Source organism: Papaver somniferum, unplaced genomic scaffold, assembly GCF_003573695.1.
Source record: "Papaver somniferum cultivar HN1 unplaced genomic scaffold, ASM357369v1 unplaced-scaffold_117, whole genome shotgun sequence".
Taxonomy (NCBI): Eukaryota; Viridiplantae; Streptophyta; class Magnoliopsida; order Ranunculales; family Papaveraceae; genus Papaver; species Papaver somniferum.
The window spans coordinates 10,465,438-10,488,122 of NW_020620714.1; the positions used below are offsets into that span (position 1 = coordinate 10,465,438).

The 22,685-nt window shown below is 35.8% G+C and overlaps 2 protein-coding genes across 2 annotated transcripts; one reads left to right on the top strand and one right to left on the bottom strand.

Annotated features, from left to right (window-relative positions):
• Nucleotides 1–10,727: 10,727 nt before the first annotated feature.
• Nucleotides 10,728–13,422, bottom strand: LOC113329608 (wall-associated receptor kinase 2-like). Its single transcript, XM_026576467.1, has 3 exons — nt 12,490–13,422; nt 12,155–12,334; nt 10,728–12,056 (listed from the first exon to the last, which is right to left on the bottom strand). Exons 1-3 carry the CDS (start codon nt 13,397–13,399, stop codon nt 10,861–10,863), a joined length of 2,286 nt encoding a protein of 761 aa, XP_026432252.1. The 5' UTR covers nt 13,400–13,422; the 3' UTR covers nt 10,728–10,860.
• Nucleotides 13,423–19,522: 6,100 nt separating this feature from the next.
• Nucleotides 19,523–22,157, top strand: LOC113329843 (probable LRR receptor-like serine/threonine-protein kinase PAM74). Its single transcript, XM_026576667.1, has 8 exons — nt 19,523–19,598; nt 19,723–20,284; nt 20,397–20,872; nt 20,968–21,106; nt 21,256–21,324; nt 21,425–21,496; nt 21,619–21,690; nt 21,785–22,157. Exons 1-8 carry the CDS (start codon nt 19,523–19,525, stop codon nt 22,032–22,034), a joined length of 1,716 nt encoding a protein of 571 aa, XP_026432452.1. The 3' UTR covers nt 22,035–22,157.
• Nucleotides 22,158–22,685: the final 528 nt, after the last annotated feature.

The window sequence follows — 22,685 nt, forward strand, 5'->3', positions numbered from 1 at the left end:
TTTTATGTTTGTGGAATGGAAAAGATCGGATAATTAAAGCCTTGTGAATTTTGTGTTTGTTGCACAGGGAAAAATGTCCGAATAAGTTGCAAAATTCTTGATTCTTATTGGTAGGGGGCGAAAAGCTCATGAATTCAAGTTTTTGGGCTAACTTTTAACTAAATGCCAACAATTTGTATTCAAATTATATATACAATGGCATAAAGTTTGAATCCAAAAGCTTGGCGCAGTCTATGCATACCAAAGAGGTACGGAGGCTGGGAAGTACGGACACGGATACGGCACATGAACATAGGGATCGGCAAAATTTCGTATATTTATTGCGTATATTTATTTCTTTTACTTAACAAAATTTCAGTACAATTGACGTTTTATTCCATTATTTGTGTATGGATATGTGTGTGAGTCAGTAAACGTTTATCTAGCGAAAGAGTAAAGCATAAACTAAGGGGGAGTAGCATATCATATGATACTTGTTAGCTTTGTTATTATAATATCAACAAAAACATTTATAGATTGAATGTATACAGGTTATTGTGTTGTTGAATTCGGGAATCAAGCGTATGTGTAATGAATTCTTGTAATTTGTTTGTCATATGATGTAAGAGTTTTGTCACTAAAATTGACAAAGGGGGAGATTGTTAGAGCATAGCTTGGTTGAGCCCACCAAGCTTTGGTATGTCAAGTTTGGTTGTCATATTTTAGTAAATTAAAAATCATTTAAAGAGTCGCTTGATTATGTACTAGAGTCAACTTCGTATAGGTTAACTTGAAAGTAGTGGGATATGAGACATTACAATTATTACGAAGACTTGAAGAAGTGAAGAAGTAAGGAGCTACAGCAACAACATCATCCTTGCAATTGAGGTTAGTGATATTTGACTTTAACTGTTTCATTCCCTAATGTATCTTTCATGTCGTGTGTAATACCCAGTATATTTATTTGTCTTCTCGGGTCGGGTCTTATGCGGGTTTAACCTTTTTGTTACGGGTATTTTTCTTTCCTTTGGCTTAGTCTAGGTGGGTTGATTTAGATAGGAGAGTTACTGGTTAGGGTGAGAATAGTCACCTAAATAAGTTTTGATAAATGAACAAAAAGAGAACGAATTTGGAAAATTGAAGAGACAATTAAAGAATTAAATAAAGAATAAAATAATCATTTTTATTTATAGAAAATGAAAAGATAATTAGATAAATAATTATGTGTATTGATATTGGTATTAGTATTGATAGGGGTTTTATGAAAAAATGGAAAAATGAAGGATTTTAGAGAGGGGATTAAACTAGTGTTGAAAAATTGATACTAAAATAGGGTGAATAAAAGAATGTTGTATCTGGGTTCAAGGCTCTAATAATAGATTCTTTTCGAAAATTATTCGACCCTTCCCAATTAAATTGGCGAGAACAAACAGGTCAATGAATGTTGCCGTTAGGATACTTGAAGCCCTACAACAATGTTGATTCAAAGCTTGTACAACCTTGACACAACTAAGAATACACGGGTCTTGATTCTGATGATGCTTGTTAGAGAGAAAACATAGAGAGTTTTTGATGTTCTCCATATATGAATGAAAACAAATCATCCCTACTTATAGGGAACTCTTGCTTATTGGAGATGCCTCTTCACTTCCAAAAGATATCAATAATGTCTTATGGGAATGAATGTGTATTTTGTGAACCATCACGCCCTTTGGAGGTGCCTTTTCATCTCCAACTAATATCCATTGTGTCCATTGAACACAGGACACTCCCCGTCGTAGCGGCAAACCAAAAAACGAAAAACCATTTTATTTTCTATGTTATTGAAAATATTTAGGGACCAAATCACATGTCATTCCATATATGAATTGAAGTTTCATCCGTGCATATTGATTCGTTACAATTAAATATGTAAAACGAGTATTCACTATTTGGTGTGAGTATGGATGTTAATCGTTCAGCCATGGATGATGGGCATTTGAATGTAAACATTGTTATTATCTGTTGAACTTGGATTATATCCAAATATCTCCATGAAATTTGGATTGCCATGATCTATTAGAATAGAGAATGATGTCAGATAATAATGGTCGTAACTCTTCTCTAAGGGTTACGACAGTACTAGTTCCATCCAACGTGTTTTATTTTACTTCTTCTGTGTTAGAAAAAATGATATTTTTATTTTTAAAATTTGATCTCTTTTTAGGTAAAAATAAAAAGTGAAAATATTATTTTTCCTAGAAGGGAGGTAGTATCTGAGAAGAATGTTTCTCCAAAATCAGTTTTCAATTTTTGATTAATCCACCTAAGTGTTACTGATTGGGTCATTTCCATCAGATCTGATACCGGCTATCAGCATTGATGATGATAATGTATGATCTTAACAAAGGAAATAGAGAACTGGTAACCACAGGAAACCATTACGTACCCATTTGCATGGACAAATGGTAACTTGCAGTAGCCAAATAGTAGTGGCGTTCTGCATTGTTAGATGCGAAACTTGGTAAAAGAAATTACGTGTTCGTTGAAGAATCTCATAATACAATTTTCTGAGGTAACCCTTTGGTTGGTGCGGACACTTAGAACATCTCCAACAGAGGGTGAGAGTTTTATGTTTTCTTGACACTTAGGATTTTAGACCTTCATTTAGATTAAATTCATTTCCAACAGTAGGTCCTATAATGTAGGAAGGGTGCCAAAATAAATATGAAGGTCTTAGAGAAGGTCTTATTTAGACCTTGGGAATGTCCTCCACGTCATCTTTTTGACTATTTTTTTTAATTATTATTATTAAATAAAAAATTTTAAATCAATAGGAAAAAAGGAATCATTTTATCTTTATAAAAAAAACAAATCCTAAAGCCAACACCCCACACTACTGGAGATGGTTAGAGCATCTCCAACAGTGGGTGCTACTAATCCTATGTGGAATTTTTATTTAGATCCTTATTTGTGGGGTTATATATATGTAGCAAAAAAAGTAATGTTTTTCTCATGAACCAACTCCAGTAGTGCGAGGTGTTAACTTTAATATTTAATTTTTTGGACAAATATAATAATAATAATTAAAAAAATAGTTAGAAAGATGACATGGAGGTCATTACTAAGGTCTAAATAAGACTTTCTCTAACACCTTCATATTTATTTTGACATCCTTCCTACTTTATAGAACCTACTGTTGGAGATGGATTTAATCTAAATGAGGGTCTAAAATCCTATGTGTCAAAACAAAATAAAACTCTCACCCTCTGTTGGAGATGCTCTTAGATGAAGATACTAAAAATTTGGCGGAAAATTTGGAGAATTTAGGGAACATGGAGGAAAGAGAATGACCGACTACACGAAGCTTATTTTGGTTTAGCCTTTTAGGTAGGGAAGATGAAGAAAATCACGTGTTTATCAACGAAGTGTATGGCACGACCCGTTTAATTTTATTATGGGCTCTTTTCTAAACCTACCCATTTAGGCCAAAAAAAAAAGAACACCATTAACAATTTCCATTTTTTTTTCGGGAATAAATATAGAACGATTACATAAAATACTACAAATTATTTCCATTAGAAATTTATGTGTCAACCAGCATATTCATATTTTCATCCCCACTTATACGGCTATAACAAAATATCTATTCCTTTTTTTTGTTTTTTTGTTTGTGTCCTAAAAGTAAAAAACGTCTTACATAATGCTAAATAATATTCGGTTAGTTAATATTAGGAAATTGCTTGTACTTTAAATATTTCTATCCTCCACCGTTAATGGTGATTGTCGTCTTCACCTAGTTGGTGATTCCATTTCATGTTAATGGATTTTCGATAAGTACGACGACAATTTTGGGGCATCAAAATCTTCAAACTGTCAGTAAATATATTGAGCATATTAATTATGTTGAATTATTCAAATATATGTATTAATGCAAGTATGTTGTTCTTGTTATTTTCTATCTCTTGACGTGCTTGATCTTTACGTAACCTTTGTTTGATATTATTAATGGAAGATGGAATCTTTATATGAAAAAAAATAATTTTTTTGAAATTACTGCTCACATTAATGCACAATCTGGGTCCAATTCTTAGATGACTAGTCATGTGCATGTTTGATGTAACATCTCGACTTCACAAATGACCTAAATGTTATTCCTTTTCTGACCACTGGTATTGGAACAAAAGATGTCACGAGGTATTTCCACAGCTTCCAGCGAAGAGATCCAACAAAGAACAACTACGCTTTGAATACATAGGCCAGGAAAAAAAAAGTGAATTTCCTCAAGCAATATATTTCCTAAAGTGTTCTCAAAGGAGTTCTTTGTAACATTTTGGAAGACACATATGTTCTCGATATCTCAATAATTTAAAGTTTGTATGTTGGGTGTAAATGAAATAAACCCGATCGGAAATCATTATAAAAGAATGTAATAAAATGCTTATATTTTTGTAAGGAAGTGAAATGTCATAATACTTATTAATGCGGATACCTTCGTATTTTAAGTTAGTGTTGAAACAAAAAAAATCGAACATCCAAATCCAAAAAATATTTTTCAGAATTATTATAAACGGGTTTCCAAGTTTTTTGACATCAATTGGGACCTTTAAGTTTCTCCAAAGACATCAACATTTAGATGTTTTAACTTAGGTAAAAGGTTGGATTCAGTTGTTTTGTTCTATGGTTCATCCGAAAGCATAGGTTTTCAAATTCTTTTTAACAATGCACAATTTAGATAAATCATCTCATTTTATTTGATACACAGTTTATATTTGATTGTGAGTATACTATATCAACTCCAAATAATAATACTGACAAAAAGGATATTTCAGTTTGGAAACCTCCACATGCTCTATGGATATAAAATCGACTTCGATGCTTCTTTATAAATGAGCATTCTATTCCGGTGGGCATTGGAATAATTGCTTGATGTGGTGAGGCATAACTTCTTCTAATTTGTGTAACACCGCCTCCTAATCATCAAAATGTAGATGCTTTTAACTTAAAAAAGGATCAAATTCATTTGTTCTATGGCTCATCAAGAAGCATAGATGTTTAGTTATTTTTAAACATGCACATTTAAACTAGATTACTTTTTTCTATATGCGGAACAATTGGTATCCGAATGTGATGTGCTATATGTACTCAAAATGATAATACTAGATGGAAACCACCAATTGCTATAACCATAAAAATCAACTTCGATGATTCTTTATGCATCATTTTATTCCATTTGGTGTTGATTTTTTGCTAGATCATGCAAGATATAAACTTAAAAGGTAAATTAATTTACACAAGATATTGTAATTTGACCTTTGTAACTTAGAGTCCACATTAGAATTCAAGATAATAGTAATGGGAAAATTGTTTCTCCTTAACTAATCCATTTAAATTGTTTTATTTTCATTACAATTTTCTCAATTTCAATCAGAGTTTTATAAAAGATTTTGGATTACTCCCAATTTGTATTATAACTAAGGTGTCAACTTTTGAATATGATTATTCAAACCAATGCAATCGCCTCAAGTCAAAAAGATTGGATTGGATTGAATATGATTATACAAACTCGTTGAAGTTTGATGTCATTTTTTGTTTTGATAATCCCACAATTTCAACATAAATTCCTTACGTATCACCGGTACTCAACTTTGATTAGTTTAATTTGGGTTCTTCATCTTAATGATGTGTTATTTATGGATGACCATCAAATTTGAGCCAACTTAATGGAATTTCGGTGAAATAGATTGACGATGTATGAAACTAAATAAGCCCCAAAAGTATTGAGTATACTTGAAGGTGCTCATAGGTTGATTCCAAGATAAATTAATCTAATTTTAGAATTCAATTGATCTTATGAAATAACTTACACAATTACATATCACCTCTTGTCATATTTTGCTTCTGAGTGTTTTTTAGAATTCAATGACAAGAATACAATATTCTTTAAATTTTTGCGGTCGAAGGTTTATAATCAAACCGAATGCATGAATCCTCTACACAATTTTCTCAATATGTACGAGAATACTAAAGAAAATCTCCACGTCCAACATTACCCCTATGACCACCATTCATATTCACCGTTCAAAAATTCTTTTTCTCCCTTAACTTTCCATATTTCTCTTTCCTTTTCTCCTAATTTTTTCAAATTAGGAGTAATAATGATTTACCTTAATTTACCTTAATTCTTCGTTGTTTTATCTTTCTGAGGAGCAGAAAAATCTCAAGTTTGATGATGATGATGGAGTTGAAATAGTGGGGAGGTGTAGGAAATTAGGTTTGGTTTGGGATTTGAGATTTGAGAAGAAGATGACGAGAAGATTTGGTTTTCAGAGATCCAAGAAGAAGAGTCTACGGCGCAAAATAGTTCTCTACTACTACTATTTCTTGCCAAACAGACCTTATAGGGCTGCGGTGAAGAAGCTTTGAGGGCTAAGATTAACAAAATTACATACGATACTTAATATGCCCTCCAATACACGAAGGTATTAAGAACATAAGAAACATACAACCAGGCTGGGCAAAAGTCGGTCGGCCAAAGAAGATTTGGGAAGACTCTGTTCGCGAGGACCTAGAAAAGATACCACTATCGCCAGACATCGCGTCCGATAGGAAAGCATGGAAAATCGCAATCCATGTGAAGGAACCCTGAGGCGCTCACTAAGGCCCCTTGTACCTCGATTCCAGATGTTAGTGCACACGTTAACCCAAGTTCGATGCCCCCTTAGACTTCGGATATCGGTCCTTAGTCAGTCCTTACTAGCCGCGGTAAGTGTCGATGGGGTAAACACTAGGCCCGAAGGGGCCAAGGAACAAATTTCTCTTGGTGCCGACAACGCACTGGGTTCGTCTTCAACTTGCGCGTTCGCTAACTGTCCTCTAGGAGGGAATCGACGGACTGAGCCAACGGGTAGCGATCCCATGGAGTGTGCGTAGATACGAAGTCAAGCATTGTGAGACACGTTAGGTGGGATACATTTGTTCCCCAGACATCAAGATCTCCGCTTCTCCGTACATCTACGACGATACAGAGACCTACATTGGTCAGCCCAACACAATCTTCAACTACGGAACCAAGCAAGTCAGATCGGACACCGTTGATGGCCGGGACGGAACAGCGGCTCGATGGATTAAGCATGGGCGGCTGTCCCGAACTGGACATCATCGGTCGGGCGGGATGTACTTGGCAGGGGTGTCATCGGGGAAGTGGATTAGTGCAGAGATTTGAAAACGAGAAGGAAAGCCGAACTATCGGCATCGAGAAGGGTCGAGCGAAGAGTGTTCCCCTTGGCAACAAGGGCGCTTAGGAGGTCTGGCCACGCCGGAGGGACATCAAATGTCTGCAGCACTGACGGTCTAAACGGTGTGATTAGCTCACGCACAAAACCACCCAACCCGAACAAAGGGAACAAAGGGTCATTTTCACTTAATATGCCCTCCATCTAAGCGGGATATACATGGTGGGGATGCATTGGGAAGCGGATTAGTGTGGAGATTGAAGCGAGATGTAAAGCCGAAATGTCGGTATAGTTGGTTGAGCGAAGAGTGTTCCCCTTGGCAACAAGGGCGCTGAAGCGGTCTGGCCACGCCGGCGGGCATCAAATGTCTGCAGCACTCACGGTCTAAACGGTGCGGATTAGCTCTCCCCCAAAACCACCTATCCCGATAAGCGTTAAGGGAACAAAGGGTAATCTTCACTTAATATTCCCTCCATCTAAGATGTGGTTTAGATGTGGTCCGACCACATAACTTACAAACATGCCCTTCAAATTTCCGCAAAATATTTACTTTTTCAGAAAAAGTAAGAAGTTAATACCTTTAGTTTAAGAAATTTCCTGTTTAGTCCACAAGACCCGGGTTAATCTATGGTCCAGCGGGAGAATACATTTAATAGCTGGTCTAGAAAACATTTGAAAAAGCTAAAAATTACTAAGAGCCTCTCCAATGGAATGTGTGTGAATGAAAAAGTCTTAATCCACATATGATCCACACCCATATTTATAAAATATCATCTCCAACCAATTGATGTGAAAGTGATGTGGCAAAACAAATGTTAGACATCCTCTAGGTGAACCTCTAGTTTTAGACATTCACTTAGAGGATGTCTTCCCATCCTAGTCACATTTTTATTAATAAAAATCATTGAAAAATAAAAATGGAAAAGATTTTAACCAATTGTATGCCTACAAATAAATAAATAAAATAATAGAAAATATTTTATGGGTTGGAGATAAAATTATATATTTCCCAATATTTAGGATTTTATACTCTAAGGATGTCTTAAAAGTGATGCCACATATGAAACATCCACATTCACCATTGGAGAAGCTCTAAGCTAATCCTAACAACACGCGTGTCTCACGGGAAGAAAAACGCAGAGAAGAAATCACACCTCAGTTCAGTTTTCTTCTTGTTTTCATTGACAAACAAGAACCCTAACTATTTTCAGTTTTCATTTTGCTTCTAATGCAATTTTCAATCTTCTCATCTTCTTCTTTAGTTTTTCAATCTTCTTCAGAGAAAACAAAATCCACCAAACCATATCGAAAAACTAAAACAAAATCTAGGTCAAATCGATAATTGTTTGATCTACAAGCACCGTATCACAAAAAAAATCAAAAGTGAACTGATTTCCTACTGAAATTCGAAGAAGTATTATAGATCTGAAATTCTCGAAGTAAATGGTCAAAAAAGAACAAATTGAAAGTAACAAGTACTCCTGATTCTCAACCAGGGTCAAAGAAGCAGAAGAAGAAATCTACTTGTGAAACCAAATCAAGGAAGAACAATGAATCTGTTAATAAGGCGAAATCAAATAAACCTGGTGTTTCTGCTAAAACAAGGTAATGCAATCCAACATGTATATTGTATGATTTTTTATTTTTAGTAGAACCATTAAATCAAACAGTACATATTAATATCCTGTATGATTCGATTGTACATATCAATACTGTTGAAAGTACTTCCTAGGATATGTGCTGATGGTTATATTCAATAGTACATATCGGTATGTATTGGAAGTCATACTGATGTTCATGTTGATACCGATGGTTATATTTTGAGCAAAGCATTGATATTTTTGCCAAATACATATGACCCCATAAATAAGGATCTAAATAAAAACTCCACGTAGGATTTTTAGCACCCACTGTTGAAGATGCTCTTAGGAAAAGATTAAAAATCCTAGGTTTGTGGGAATAATTGATTATTGAATTCAGCTATGTGCTTATTTTTGGACACTTATTGAGCTCTTATTAATGTCATTCTGAATTATTTCTACATCCATGTTTAGTATACACTTATATGAATGGATGAATGTTACAGAGAAAGTCTTTCTTTTAGAGACATCATTGGACCATTATGATAATGCCAATTTAGAGCATCCACAATCACGATCATATCTGGGGACTATACCAAATTTGGTCGTGAATTGAAACGTAGTGGGTGAGACTAAACCTAAATATAGTTCGTTTTTTTAGGGTTGAGGACTAGATTTGGCAGCCGGCACAGACTATAATCAAATTTGGTGGGGAAAAGATATAACATCCGTTTGGAATCAGGCAAAGGTATAGCATCCGTTTCGAATCAGGCGAAGGTATAGAATCCGTTTTTCATCAGGCGTTAGTATAATGTCCGTCCAAAGAAAATGAGACGGTTCTTAAATCTACGCCTAACCTCCAAATGTTGATATAATGTCCGCCTATTAACAGACACAGACTATACCTCCGCCAGACTAAATTTTATTCTTCTCCCCGTTACGCTTCACCTCCAAAAATGCCAAAAACAAATTAGTATCTGGTCTGATTTTTGGTATTTAATCGAGTTGATGGTTGTGGATGCTCTTAAGGCCTAGTTAAGTAAGTTATTTATGTTGTGGTACATGGAAGGGAACATGTTGATAACAGGACAATGTGCCACCGTTATGACTCGCATGAATAGTTTGCTTGATCAGGGTATTATGTTAACCATTAAAATTTGTTTAGCAATTATGTGCGCCTTATGTTTTCTACGATTAACCACTATACAAATTATCACATGGACCAGTGGGAGAATGTAAGAATATTTCTATGCATAGAAATATCCTCTTGGGCCATGTAATAACTTGGTTAATTATGAATATTGTTAAATATGTTGGTTACAATTTTGGGATCCTTTCATAATCCCTCTTCCTTGATGGACGGTCGAGATTGAATGTTAATTCTAAATCTTATGAACCTTGATCCTCCTTCAGTCCTTCTACCTATAAAAGGAACTCAATAACCATAGGTATTGGTTCAAGAATTTTATTGTTTCATTACACAAAAGGTCAAGGAGGAGAAACTAAGAGGTCCTCCGCAAGGTATTACGGCTACAGTGAAATGATCAATGATTCATTACGGATTAGCTTTATACGGTATTTTCCATAAACTCTAATTAATTGTATTTTTATTGTGTCATGAATTTCAATGATCTTGATTATGTATCTATAAAACAAAACTTATACACAATTGTCAGGTGCTTGATAAAGTTTTTGGTGGCATTAGTGTTTCTGTGAATTATATTGCCGAAGTGATTGCTGTGGTCTGTGCAGTTGATTTGTATCTTTGAGTTGCAGTAAAATTATTATCAACTCTGACTCTTAAGTCTCTGGTGGTGATTTTGAAAAGGATAATGTGCCTTGGTTCATTAGAGCTAGATGGTTATATGCATTGATTCTATATTTATGTAGCCTGTTATATTCTTGCTAAGTATTCTTTGAGTTTTAGTCAATAAAATCGCGTAATAAAGCAAAATTAAATTAAAATAAATGAATTGTATTTGTATTTGTATTTGCACAACTCTTAATCAAAATAAAACCTTCACACATATTTGGAAAATACATTGAATGCTTACTCCTGCAAAAACTATGTTGGCCTCTATGCAATTTCATCGAGGAATCATCATAGAGAGGTCAACATTTGTCTCTGAAGTGTACTTGCTGGAATGGTCGAACAAATTCGACGGAATGCTATTGTAAAGGTTATTCATCTCAGATGGCAAGTCTGTAGTTTCTTCGTAGGACAGAGGTTGACAATCCCATCCAACTGAATTGAACTTTGCCAGAACTTGTAAATCTGCTGCAATTTGCTTCATTGGTGGCCTTTCTTCACCCTTCCACTTGAGGCATTTCTTTGAAATTACAATGACTGCAAGGACTTGTTGCAGATGTCCCTCGTCCGCTGGAGCATCAATGATCTTGAACTCTTCATTTTTTTCCGTTAAAGAAAGAAAATAGCTTGTAAGGCTTCTTTGTTCTTCTGGTCTTTCCATACTAACTGGTTTTAGTCCTGTCAAGAGTTCTACCAGCATTACACCAAAACTATACACATCACTTTTATCAGTTAGTTCTCCCGAATGGAAGTACTCTGGATCCAGATACCCGAATGTGCCTTGAACCGCAGTGTTTACACGAGTCTGATCCAGAGGAACTAATCTTGATGCTCCAAAATCTGCAACTTTAGCAACGTAATTGTTATCCAGTAATATGTTGGCAGACTTTATGTCTCTATGGATAATTGGTGTGGATGCTGCAGAATGTAAATATGCGATGGCACTTGCAATTTCTGTAGCGATCCTTAAACGACTTTCCCAGGACATCTCAAATGCACCATTTTGATGGATATGTTGGGAAAGGGTACCATTAGATACGAACTCATAAACAAGCAACGGAACTTCGGTCTCTAAACAGCAACCTAAGAGTTTCACTACGTTTCGATGGTTAATCTGAGTTAAAATAAGAACCTCATTTATGAATTGCTCAATTTGACTTTTGTCAATCTGTTTCGACTTCTTAATAGCAACAACGCGATTATCAGATAATGTTCCCTTGTAAACTGTACCGTAGCCTCCTTCTCCTAGCACGTGGCTTGAATGGAAATTGTTAGTTGCCAGTTTCAGCTCAGCTTGTGTAAAGATCTTTGTTGAGTCTACAACACCATCCCTTGAAGGCAATTGTTGTCTTAGCAGTAATCCACCATTTTGTTGAAAGAATTGTTCTTTGAGTTTAAGTAACTTTCGCTTCCTTATGCATAAATATAAGAATAACCCGCAAACAAATACAGACAATAATCCCAAACTAAGACCTGCAGCAACATCAATTACTGTTGTTATACACTAGCTAGTTTTGTGTATACGAAATCATTAAAAAATAAGTATATATGGAATTAGACAGCAGGTATACCAAGTGCAACTCTTAGTACTGGAAATCCATCTTTTGTCGGTAAAGTTGTGCAACTAGTCCCATCTTTTCTCCCGTCACCGGTACTCCCCTCTGGGCAAGCAGAGCAGTTGTAGCCTCCAAGTGTATTGGTACATGTTCCGTAACAGGGGTTGTTGTTTTCATCCTCACATTCGTTGATATCTGCATTAGTATAGGCTCTCATCAACTTACAAACATTATTCAAAATACCATAGGTAATGTGACACCTGCAAATTGACTTGGACGGTAACAGGTAATCACTTACATATATCTAGATTGCATACAATAATTTTCAGGTAAGTTAACCATTTGCATACCTTGGCATCCAAGATAAGGGTTCCCTTCGTAACCTTTCTTACAAGTGCAACGATATCCAGGATTATCCGGTGCATTATTGCAGTCAGTATTATTCTTGCATGCATATCTATCTGATGCATAATTAGGTGTTATCGTCTGCGCTTCTTTACAACTCCTTGCTCCTATAGCCCAATCAAGCACCACTGGTAAATCCATGTCAGGTTTAGTAAGGCGTCCGTCTAGTTGCAGATCTGATCCCTGGAATGTGTATTGTCCGGTTTCAACCAAGAAAGCGAAGCTGCACTGACTGTGATATTCTGCTGTAGAATTAACCATTACCTCCCCCAAAAAATAGTTCAAACTCTTTGGGATGATTGCCTCACAGCAGCCGCTTCCAGTGCAAGATCCTTCTATTACATCCACCTTACTCGCACATTTTGAGGTACAAGGTCTGGGAACTGTCTGGTTATGTATAAACCCCATTACGTTACACCCGATTCCGACATACATATTTTTGGTGTAGGAGATGGTGAAAGGCGTAGCTCCCAAATTCAACTTGTTAAAAGGTTTATCTAACACTACCTCTCTCGTTCGACCATCGTAACATTTGGCACCTACGGCGGTGTTTCTTATGCGAAATTCCATTTCTGGTGATATACTTAGAATCTCGAATTCGTTATTCATTCCAAGGAAGGCCTTTGGAGGATTATAAGAAGTATCGCAGAAGACATAGTAGACTTTATCAGCATCATCTTCAAACATGGAGCACTGATTTTGATAATCACCAAATGGGTATGGAATGATAATGTTTCCACATTTATATGGACAACCAGGTTTACCCAGCTCGATCGTAGATGATTCAGCTGATGATGATGATGATATGATGATCATAATCTGTAGGAAAATGAAGAAAACCAAGGGGAGGAACATTTTTGTTTGTAACAAAAGAAGAAGAAGAAACTCTATGGATGATTGAAGACAAGAAATGAGATATATTTTAACGAATTAATCTTAGGTGCCAAATTTGACGTTAGGTAAGACTAATTTGGATTCTTACAAATTCAACGTACCAAAAAGCAATAATATGAGGAACTTGGAAGTTTCGGAGGAAAAAGAATATACGACTGATTTACTAGTAAAGTCCAAGTCCAAGGCATAATTTAATCCGATCCCGGCCCACATCTGATCGTCATAAGAATTGGTCACCCTTCTTTATATTTGGATAGCCTTTTGTGATGGCAAGTTGGCAACTTGAAACTCAACTACCATGGGTCCTACGAATAATTGTGTGTTCCTGTATTCATACTTCAAAACGGTACGGTTTTGCCATTCAGATCAAATCAGTGACGGATTTAGGGTGGCTGAGAAATGGTCGTGTGACCATTCAACTTAGATAAAGCAACCTTTTTTGTTATCACAACATGGAGGGCATCACCGATATATGACCATACCAAAACCACCTACTACACACAATTAAACTGGGAAACATTTTCAAGTCATCAAGAAAACACATGCAGTACAAAACAAGGTCAAAAGTCTTCGGGTCACAAATTTAGGAAACGATTCCTAAGAATGTTCTTTTCATCTTCTGGATTTTGGTTGCTTGTAATTTCTTCTCCGTTTCCATTTTCTGACTCACTAATCAGGCAGAAAAGATATGCGTATGTAAATTGATTCTAGAACCCCTCTCTCACTCATCTATTCAATTCATTGTGGTTATTTTACTTTCCAGTGTTTCTCTTGTTAGTTGTTGGTGGAGTTTGAAAAAAAAAAAAAAAAAAAAGCAAACAAGCACACGGTTGTGGGCTGCAAACAGAACAACCATTCCTAACGTGTTATTAATTAGTCGGGTTCATGGACCGGGCTTGGGGATAGCGTGAGAAGCTTGGAGAAGGCATCCCACGGATAAACCCAAAAGCTACACAATAATAAACTTATTGAATTTGAAAGTAACTTACTGAATAACCCACGAATAATGTCAAGGGGGCTCTGAGGATCGGGAGACTATGCTACGTCAACCCAGTACTTTCGATCTTTGAAAATTCCATTTATTCACTTTTATCAGAATCTTATGCTTCCAACGATAGTATTCCATTTATTCACTTTCAATCTAGCTCGTATAGGCCAAGGGTCTTTCGGGAATGATTTATAAGAGTCTGCATCATTGACATTCCATCATAATGCAATACAGTGGTGCGTTCTTTGTTTAATATATAACGCAACAACGACGATGTCTATGCATCATATAACTCTCTTGGATAAGAAATACATCATGATGATATTTTCGTGTTACATATGTTTTATGGGACAAGTTTTATAGCTTAAGGACGTGTTAGAGCATAGCTCGGTTGAACCACCAAGCGTTGGTTTATCAAGTTTGGTTGTCATATTTTAGTGAACCAAAACTCATCTAAGAGTCCCTTGATTATGTACTAGAGACAACTTCGTATAGGTAAGACTAAAAAAGTCTAGGAACATGAGACATACAAGTATTACTCGAAGACCTGAAGAACGTGAAGAAGTAACGAGCTACAACGACAACATCATCCTTCTTCTTGAGGTTAGTAATATTGACTTGAACTGTTTCATTCCTAACGTATCTTTCAGGTCGTGCTATATTGAAAACATAACTGCGAAGCTGTGAATGAATGTTTTAATCTAGTACTGAGACATGATCATATGATCATAGTATTAAGGAATTAGACTACGAAGTATAGCACTTCTCTTTTGAACTTCGTGGATATGACATCGTCATAATTAATCGTATGAATGCTATTGTTATTATGTGGGTAAAGCTGAAGATTTCATCGTAGGAAAAACAATTTTTACATTTCTTTAAAGGAAGTACATTCATGAACTTGTTTTGCGTATCGAAATTAAGGGAAAGCTCTAGGCCTATTGGTATTGTTATTCATTGCATATCTTTGGATTACCAGTATGTGTGAGTTAGTAGAACCGACCATAGCTTGTTATGTATCTTGATATAACTAATCATAATGCCTGACTTATGATTTGGTATGACTAATTTTGATTAATTAGTTTAACCGATCCTAAGTAATCACCTGAGATGGTATGATCGATATTTGTAATTGGTGTGACCAATCACAAAAGAGTTGTTTAATCGATCCTTGTAATTGGTGTAACCGGTCCTAGTAATTGGTGTAATCGATCCTGGTAATTGGTTTAACCGTTCCTAGTGACTTGTGTAACCAATCACAAGCAATACCATGAGTATATGGTAACCGGTCCTGGTAATTGACGTAACCGATCCTGGTAACTGATGTAACCGGTCTTGGTAACTTGTGTGTCTAGATATTCACAAGTAATCCATATTAAGGTATAAATGATCCTAGGCATAGTTGTTTGGTCTCAACTACACGAAGTTGGTTTAGATTTTTTATTGCGGCTTAATTCTGAGAGTACTCAATTCTGGGCCTGGTCCCCGGGTTTTCCTGTATTTGCGGTTTCCTCGTTAACAAAATCTTGTTGTGTCTTTTAGTTTTCTATTTCCGCAATTATAATTGTTTATTATAATTAGAAGTAAAATACACAAACTTTAGTTCCGTATTACGTTATAGTGATCCTATAGAGTTTGGTTAAGTCCGAACCTATTATCAAGTAATCACACTTTGATTGTTGTATTGTCTCGATCTCGTATCCATAGACGATCACACAAAGTGTGAATATTGATTTGTCGTATTGTCTCAACTTTGTCTATAGACAATCACTTTCGGTAAGAGCACTTATAAGTAGATATTTAAAAGATTGTTGTGTATTTGCGTACCCTCATCTTTTCAGGATGCATCCCAGCTTTATGCACCTTCAACCAGCACCCCTTCCCTGTACACGTCTTGTTGACATTTCTAAAAATAGAATAGGGGGAGATGTTTGCCATAGGCCATGCATGTCTACCTTCTTCCGCGCCATTAAATTTGGTAAATTGTACCGTAGTGGCGCAATTTCAATTCGCCAACCAATACTTAACTTGCAAATTGCGTATAATAGTAGTGGAGTTTCGTTCTTCACAAGCATCCCACCTGCATCATGCTGATGCAAGTTCAGTTATGGCCCATCATGTCATGTGCACACAATACATTTTAACAGGCGACATGCGAAAAGAGCTGGTTTTACCAAGAAGAAGGAAAAAAAAAAAAAAAAACTTTGAGCTGCCTTGCTCAGATTTGGCCCCTTTAGACCAGATCTGAGCAAGAATTCTTTTTTCTTTCAAAGTTTTTGGTAGTAGGTAATGAATAAGATGTTTTTACATAGTTTCTGGTGCCTTTTGACACATTTCTTCCTTGTTTTGGGGCGACTTCTCTTCGTCGTTGTGGGGCGAGTTCTTCAAATTTTAATGGCTGGTTCGTGGATTGCTTATCTCGATTCAAAAACATCGACGGCTCATCACTACATCGCTTTCAATCAGCATATGTGTTTGTGTTGATCGAAAAATTCATGGAAAAATTACTCCTTTGAGGAGCATCTCTTATCGAAGAAAATTACAATCTGATTAAATGGTCGAAAATTATTTCCGGATATACCATCATCTCTTCCTTGTACATAACAAGAAATTGCATAATTTTGCAGTTTATTGCTCTTTCTCTTTGCGATCTACTTGTAATATGATGTCCTTATTTGTATTAGAGTCTTGATTATCTTTTATTTTGATGTCTTTGTTATTTTTTGTAAGCGAACATGTAATCATTGTTTTGATTTGAATGAATTGAAATATGTTGATTGTCCAAAAGAAAACGCCAATTTTACTGCCCTCATACATTCTTTAAGTTAGATCTCCGTCTTCCTTTCATGCAAAGATACAATTTGTATTTATAAAATAAAAATAAAAAGTGCACTACAGATTTTAAAAGATCAACATGGCCTCGTATACATTTACAAACATGACAACACAATTACAAATGCCAACAAAATACGGGAAAGGTTGAGCAAAGAAATTGTACCCAAAATTGAGTGGGTGCAATTTCATTTCTTGCTTCTTACAGTGAAAATGCCATTACAAAGTAAATAGTGCTTAAAAAAACACTAAATTGGTTAAAAGGACCAAAATCGATAATTAATGGGTGAAAAAAATATGTAAAATTTGATATTGTTTAAATGAACGAGAATGTAAAAATAGCTAGGATGTAAACAGTTTCATTCTATCCATTTTCAAATACTTTTTTCTTATTTTTAATTTACATCAGGATGCATCCAGTTTCATCCTCGCTCTTTTTTAAGTTTAAGCCAGGGTGAATCCAGTTGCATTCTTGCTATTTTTTTGATGTCCATTTCACCCATATTAATTTTTACTCGTCCATTAAAACCATATTTTAAAAATATTTGGACAAATGATACATTTTGAGAAGAAAAAAACAGTCAACTGCAGGAAAACAATTGCGCCGACCGAGATGTATAAAACAATTGCGCCGACCGACCATCACCAATTAGTAAGATAAGGCTGCACAAAAGATATGAATTTTATTAAGCTGGTAGCCCTTATCATTTGGTAAGCCTATGTACTTCAATGCTTTGACTTTGATATAATTTCATTTTAAATAAAACTTTTTTAAGCTCACCGTATTAAATAATCTTATTAAACTCTTCAACCTCATCATTATTATTAGAGGTAGTCGTAGACATCCAAAAATAAAATAAATATGTGGACTTCTGGAATTCGATCACATCCGTTTGGTAGGCGGGTATATTAATTAAATACTGTTGGATTTGAAATCCTTCAAAAACACCCCATTATAAATATGTCCCTCCTTTTATATATAAACTTTATCCATTTAGAAATAAATTATTTTAATAATCTATTACACGTGATATTTTTCTTTATTTTAAAAAACAATAATTTTTTATCTTGATGACGCCATCACCGTCTCAAACTCCACCGACGGCAATTTACCACCACCATCACTCCATAACCATCACCACCGCCACCACCATTTCACAACCATCACCAACATTCCACCATCACAACTCCACCACTCATCGTCACCGCCGCCACTACTGCCACCTCCATCGCGACCACCATCGCCTCCAATTCCACCAACGTTGCCGCCAAGTTGATAATAAATTTGAAAATTTAGAAATAAGTTAGGTCCAGATTTTTGTATCAACAACCGAAGTTGACACCAAATTTTGATGTCAACAACCGAAGTTGATATCATCTCTGTTGTCAACAACCCAAGTTGTTACCAAAATTCAAAACTCGGAAATTAGTTAGGTAAAATTACGTGTCAATAACCCAAGTTGACACCAAAATCTGGTGTCAACAACAAAAGTTGATCCCAAAATCTGGTGGCACCAGCACCACCCCGGCATCACCACCAACACCACTAGCATGTGAGATAATTAATAAAATGATTTTCATCTAAATTTTTATTAATATTGAAAAGATATTTATATGATTCAAAATTAAATGAATTATATTTTAGAAGACGAGGGGTATAATTATTGATGGATAAGGATATTTGTGAAATCCATGAAAAAGTAATAAAATTTCCACTTGTTAGTTGGAAATGAATTTGTTTTCCAGAAAAATACCGGGCCAAGTTCTCTTCTTTCTTTTTTTCTTTTTATTTTTGATCGGCGGCCAAGTTATCATTTGGTCGATAAAAAATTTAAAGCTTGCTAAGTAGGTACCGATTTACTCGTCAGTGTACCAAAATTTTCATAAGTTAATACCCTGTTATAAGCCATGAAATTTTTTGTGGAACTCAGACCATTGATTGCTTCATCGCCTACGCTATTTATAAGGAATTGGGACTTGTGTGAAGCTATGAAGTTACAACTTGTACGTAGTTTCTATATACGACTTGATGCCACGGTTGTTGGTACGAGGTGGTTGCCTATGATCACCGTCGTTTAAGGAGACATAAGTTACCACCTGACATCTTAATGACACGCGGCATATGCCATGTAAACAAGTCAATATTCCTTAATAATGATTCAAAAAATTAAAACTTCAATTTTTACACCCCACAAACACACAAAAGAAATCTTTATATAAGCTCCCTTTCTAATTCATTTGCTTCTTGAGATCAGGCTAGCAACATGAGTACCCAACTTTTCAATCTCCTTGTACTTTTACTCTCATGTTTTCTAATCCTCGTACCAGTATCCGCAAAAGGTAGTGATCGATCATCTTTTCTCTTATTTCTCCATGATGTTTTTCGTACGTGACTATATTGTACTTGGATTAATTAATTGTTCATTCGAATTTTGACATTTGATTATTGTTGTTAATGTTACAGTTTTTCTGAGCATCGATTGTGGTTCTTCTTTATTAAAACCTCATACGGATGCAAATTCTATTGTATGGGTCGGGGACGATCCTTACGTACGAACTGGAGAAACACATAAAGTCAATGTTGCACCGCCGAGTAATCTAAGTACTACTTGGGATTCTTCTGTTATGAGCACTCTTAGAGCATTCCCAACTCGGAGAAGGAACTGTTATTCGATAGATATCCAAGATACCACTACTATGGCTGAACGAGTCCTTGTTCGAGCCACTTTCTATTACGGTAACTATGACAAGAAGGAAAACCCGCCTAACTTCCTTCTTCAATTCAATGGAAACAATTGGGCACGGATCGAAACGTCGATGACTGGTATTCAGTACAAAGAAGTGGCATACTCATTGAACAATGGAAACAATATAAATGTATGTCTTGCTCAAACTCTATCCGGTAATATTCCGTTTATATCAGCTCTCGAAATAAGAAGTTTAGATTCAAAGGCTTACAGTTATGTTGATTCGAGCTATCCATTGTTTTTCATAACAAGAATTGGTTTTACCAAGACAGATATAAGGTAAGTACATGCACATATTTATGCATCCAATAATTTGCAGGGTCTACCGACTTATTCCGTATCCACGTCAAAATTACTAACTATATTTGAAATCTTGGTAATCATCATGTAGATTCCCTGAAGACAGTTTCGATCGGATTTGGCTCACATCTGCACCAGGACTTAACAGTACAAGTGGTTTGATAACGGTTACAAGTAATTCGCCATCCATTATTGTCGACACTGACGATAAACCTCCTGAGGCTGTATTCAGGGCAGCAGTAACTCCTGATCCATCTAGAACTTATATTCGTTATAATGGTTATTCAGATCCTTTACATCCAATTCATTTCAATGTATATTTTTCAGAAGTGATTCAATTAAGTTCTACTCAGAAACGATCAATTGATATAAGTGTTGATAATAACCTGATCAATAGTATTATTCCACCATACGGGCAAGTATTGGAGGTCCGCATTCTTAATGTTACTTCTGCATATACGATTGATTTTAAACCGACAGATGATTCAACTCTTCCTCCACTATTCAATGCCCTTGAAGGGTTTACTGTCGGTGACGCATTAGTTCAAGGAACCAATCCAAATGATGGTAATTCACGCTCTTCCTTGCTACAAATCCTTAACTGGTATAAAAACTGTTGTATAGAAAGCAAGTTTCTAATTTCGTGTTTATCTGTTGATTAGTAAAAGCATTGGTTTTATTGCAAAAGACTTACGTTCAACTTCAATATTGGAGTGGTGATCCTTGTTTACCTTCACTGCTATACAATTGGGAATGGATTGAATGTAATTATGATACTGAGTCTCCTCGGGTTATTGCACTGTAAGGATTATCTCCTACACACTTGTTAATTTGCTGGCTTGCTGGTTCTTGTTTTTGCAGCTTCTTACATGCGCTTTTGGCACACACTTCTTATATAACTAGAAGGAAATAATGATGCCAAAGTAATTAATATGATGGTTGTTTTACAGGTATCTCAGTGGCTATGAATTAACAGGCATTTTACCGGATTTTAGTGCAATGGATGCTCTTGAAACCATGTGAGTTTTCATGAAAATTGTTAGTTGCAGTAAAATGAATATGTTATTATTTTGATACAAACTTTATTTTTCTAAAATTATTTTATTTAACGAATGGCAGAAACTTAAGCAATAACAGTTTGAAGCAAGCAATTCCTGAGTTTCTTGGCACATTCCCTAAACTAAAAATACTGTAAGTTCGAGGTGTTCTTGCAGCATTTTCTTTTACTTTTTTTGTAAGAAATTCATTTTGCTTGTATTACATGATAAAGTAACCATAATTAATTAATAATAGTTTATCTTGAATTTTCGTAGAAGTTTGACGGATAACGATTTTTCAGGAGCAATACCTTCTTCGTTATCAAACAATATCGACTTGAAGTTGTAGTAAGTTTTCTTTGTTTCTGGTTTAGTTGTTTAATTTCAGTTATCTATTACTTTAATTGAGTACTTAAATTTTTGACAGATTTTTTGCCCACAGTGTATACGGTAATCCAAATTTGTGCACAAGCCTAACAAAAACAGCATGCAAGAATGGCACTGGTAATACCGATCCTGAATCAAGATTTCCTCCCCTTGGCACCGGAACTACCGACCCTGACTCAAGATTTCCTCCCCTAAGCACCGGAAATACTGGCACTAGATCAAGAACAAGCAAAGGAAAAACATCGTCAGAACCAATAATCATTTTCTTGATTATGTGTTTTGGATTATTGTTCTCAACAATTTGATTACGATCAAAGTGGCGCAGCAGCGGCAAGTGCATCGACGGATGGGTATCGATCGGCCGATACATAATTCCCGAATAAGTTGGTGAATGGCCTCTTTCATGGTGTGTTGTGTTGTTATGAAGTCATAATTGTAAATGGATGGTATGCGTTATGCTGTATTGCGTTGTTTTCTTGCCAGTTGGCTATCAATAAAATATCAGAAAATGGGCTATATAGCCAAAAAGACACCTTTTCTGGGTCAAATGGACGAGTAGAAATTCGGTCCGGGTCAAATGACCATAGAAATCTTTTAATGGGGGAGAGAATAAATTACCCTTACCTTTTTTCTCCCTCTCTAGATAATATCAATCTCATTTTTATTTGGGATGCTCTTCTTCTCTATCGTCATCTTCCTCTACCATCCCACCAGCACCACCATCAACAACATAATCTTCTTCCACCTCCGCGATCAACGCCATTAATCCCATCCCCGCTACCAGAAACACCAATACCACCATCGACAGATGTAAACTTTCTCCACCACCAACATCGACACCACCACCACCATCTCTACTACCAGAAAACACCAACACCGTTGACAACATCGTGTTTATCCAACACCGCTACCACCACCGCCGTCCATAAAGAAATTTCTGATGCCCTAATTAAAAT

Coding starts and splice junctions, on each gene's coding strand:
- LOC113329608 (XM_026576467.1), bottom strand. CDS start 13,399: ATGTTCCTCCCCTTGGTTTTCTTCATTTTCCTACAGATTATGATCATC. Junction 12,335..12,489: donor CCCTTATCTTGGATGCCAAG/GTATGCAAATGG, acceptor ATACTAATGCAG/ATATCAACGAATGTGAGGAT. Junction 12,057..12,154: donor AGTACTAAGAGTTGCACTTG/GTATACCTGCTG, acceptor ATGTTGCTGCAG/GTCTTAGTTTGGGATTATTG.
- LOC113329843 (XM_026576667.1), top strand. CDS start 19,523: ATGAGTACCCAACTTTTCAATCTCCTTGTACTTTTACTCTCATGTTTT. Junction 20,285..20,396: donor TTTACCAAGACAGATATAAG/GTAAGTACATGC, acceptor ATCATCATGTAG/ATTCCCTGAAGACAGTTTCG. Junction 21,325..21,424: donor ATGGATGCTCTTGAAACCAT/GTGAGTTTTCAT, acceptor AACGAATGGCAG/AAACTTAAGCAATAACAGTT.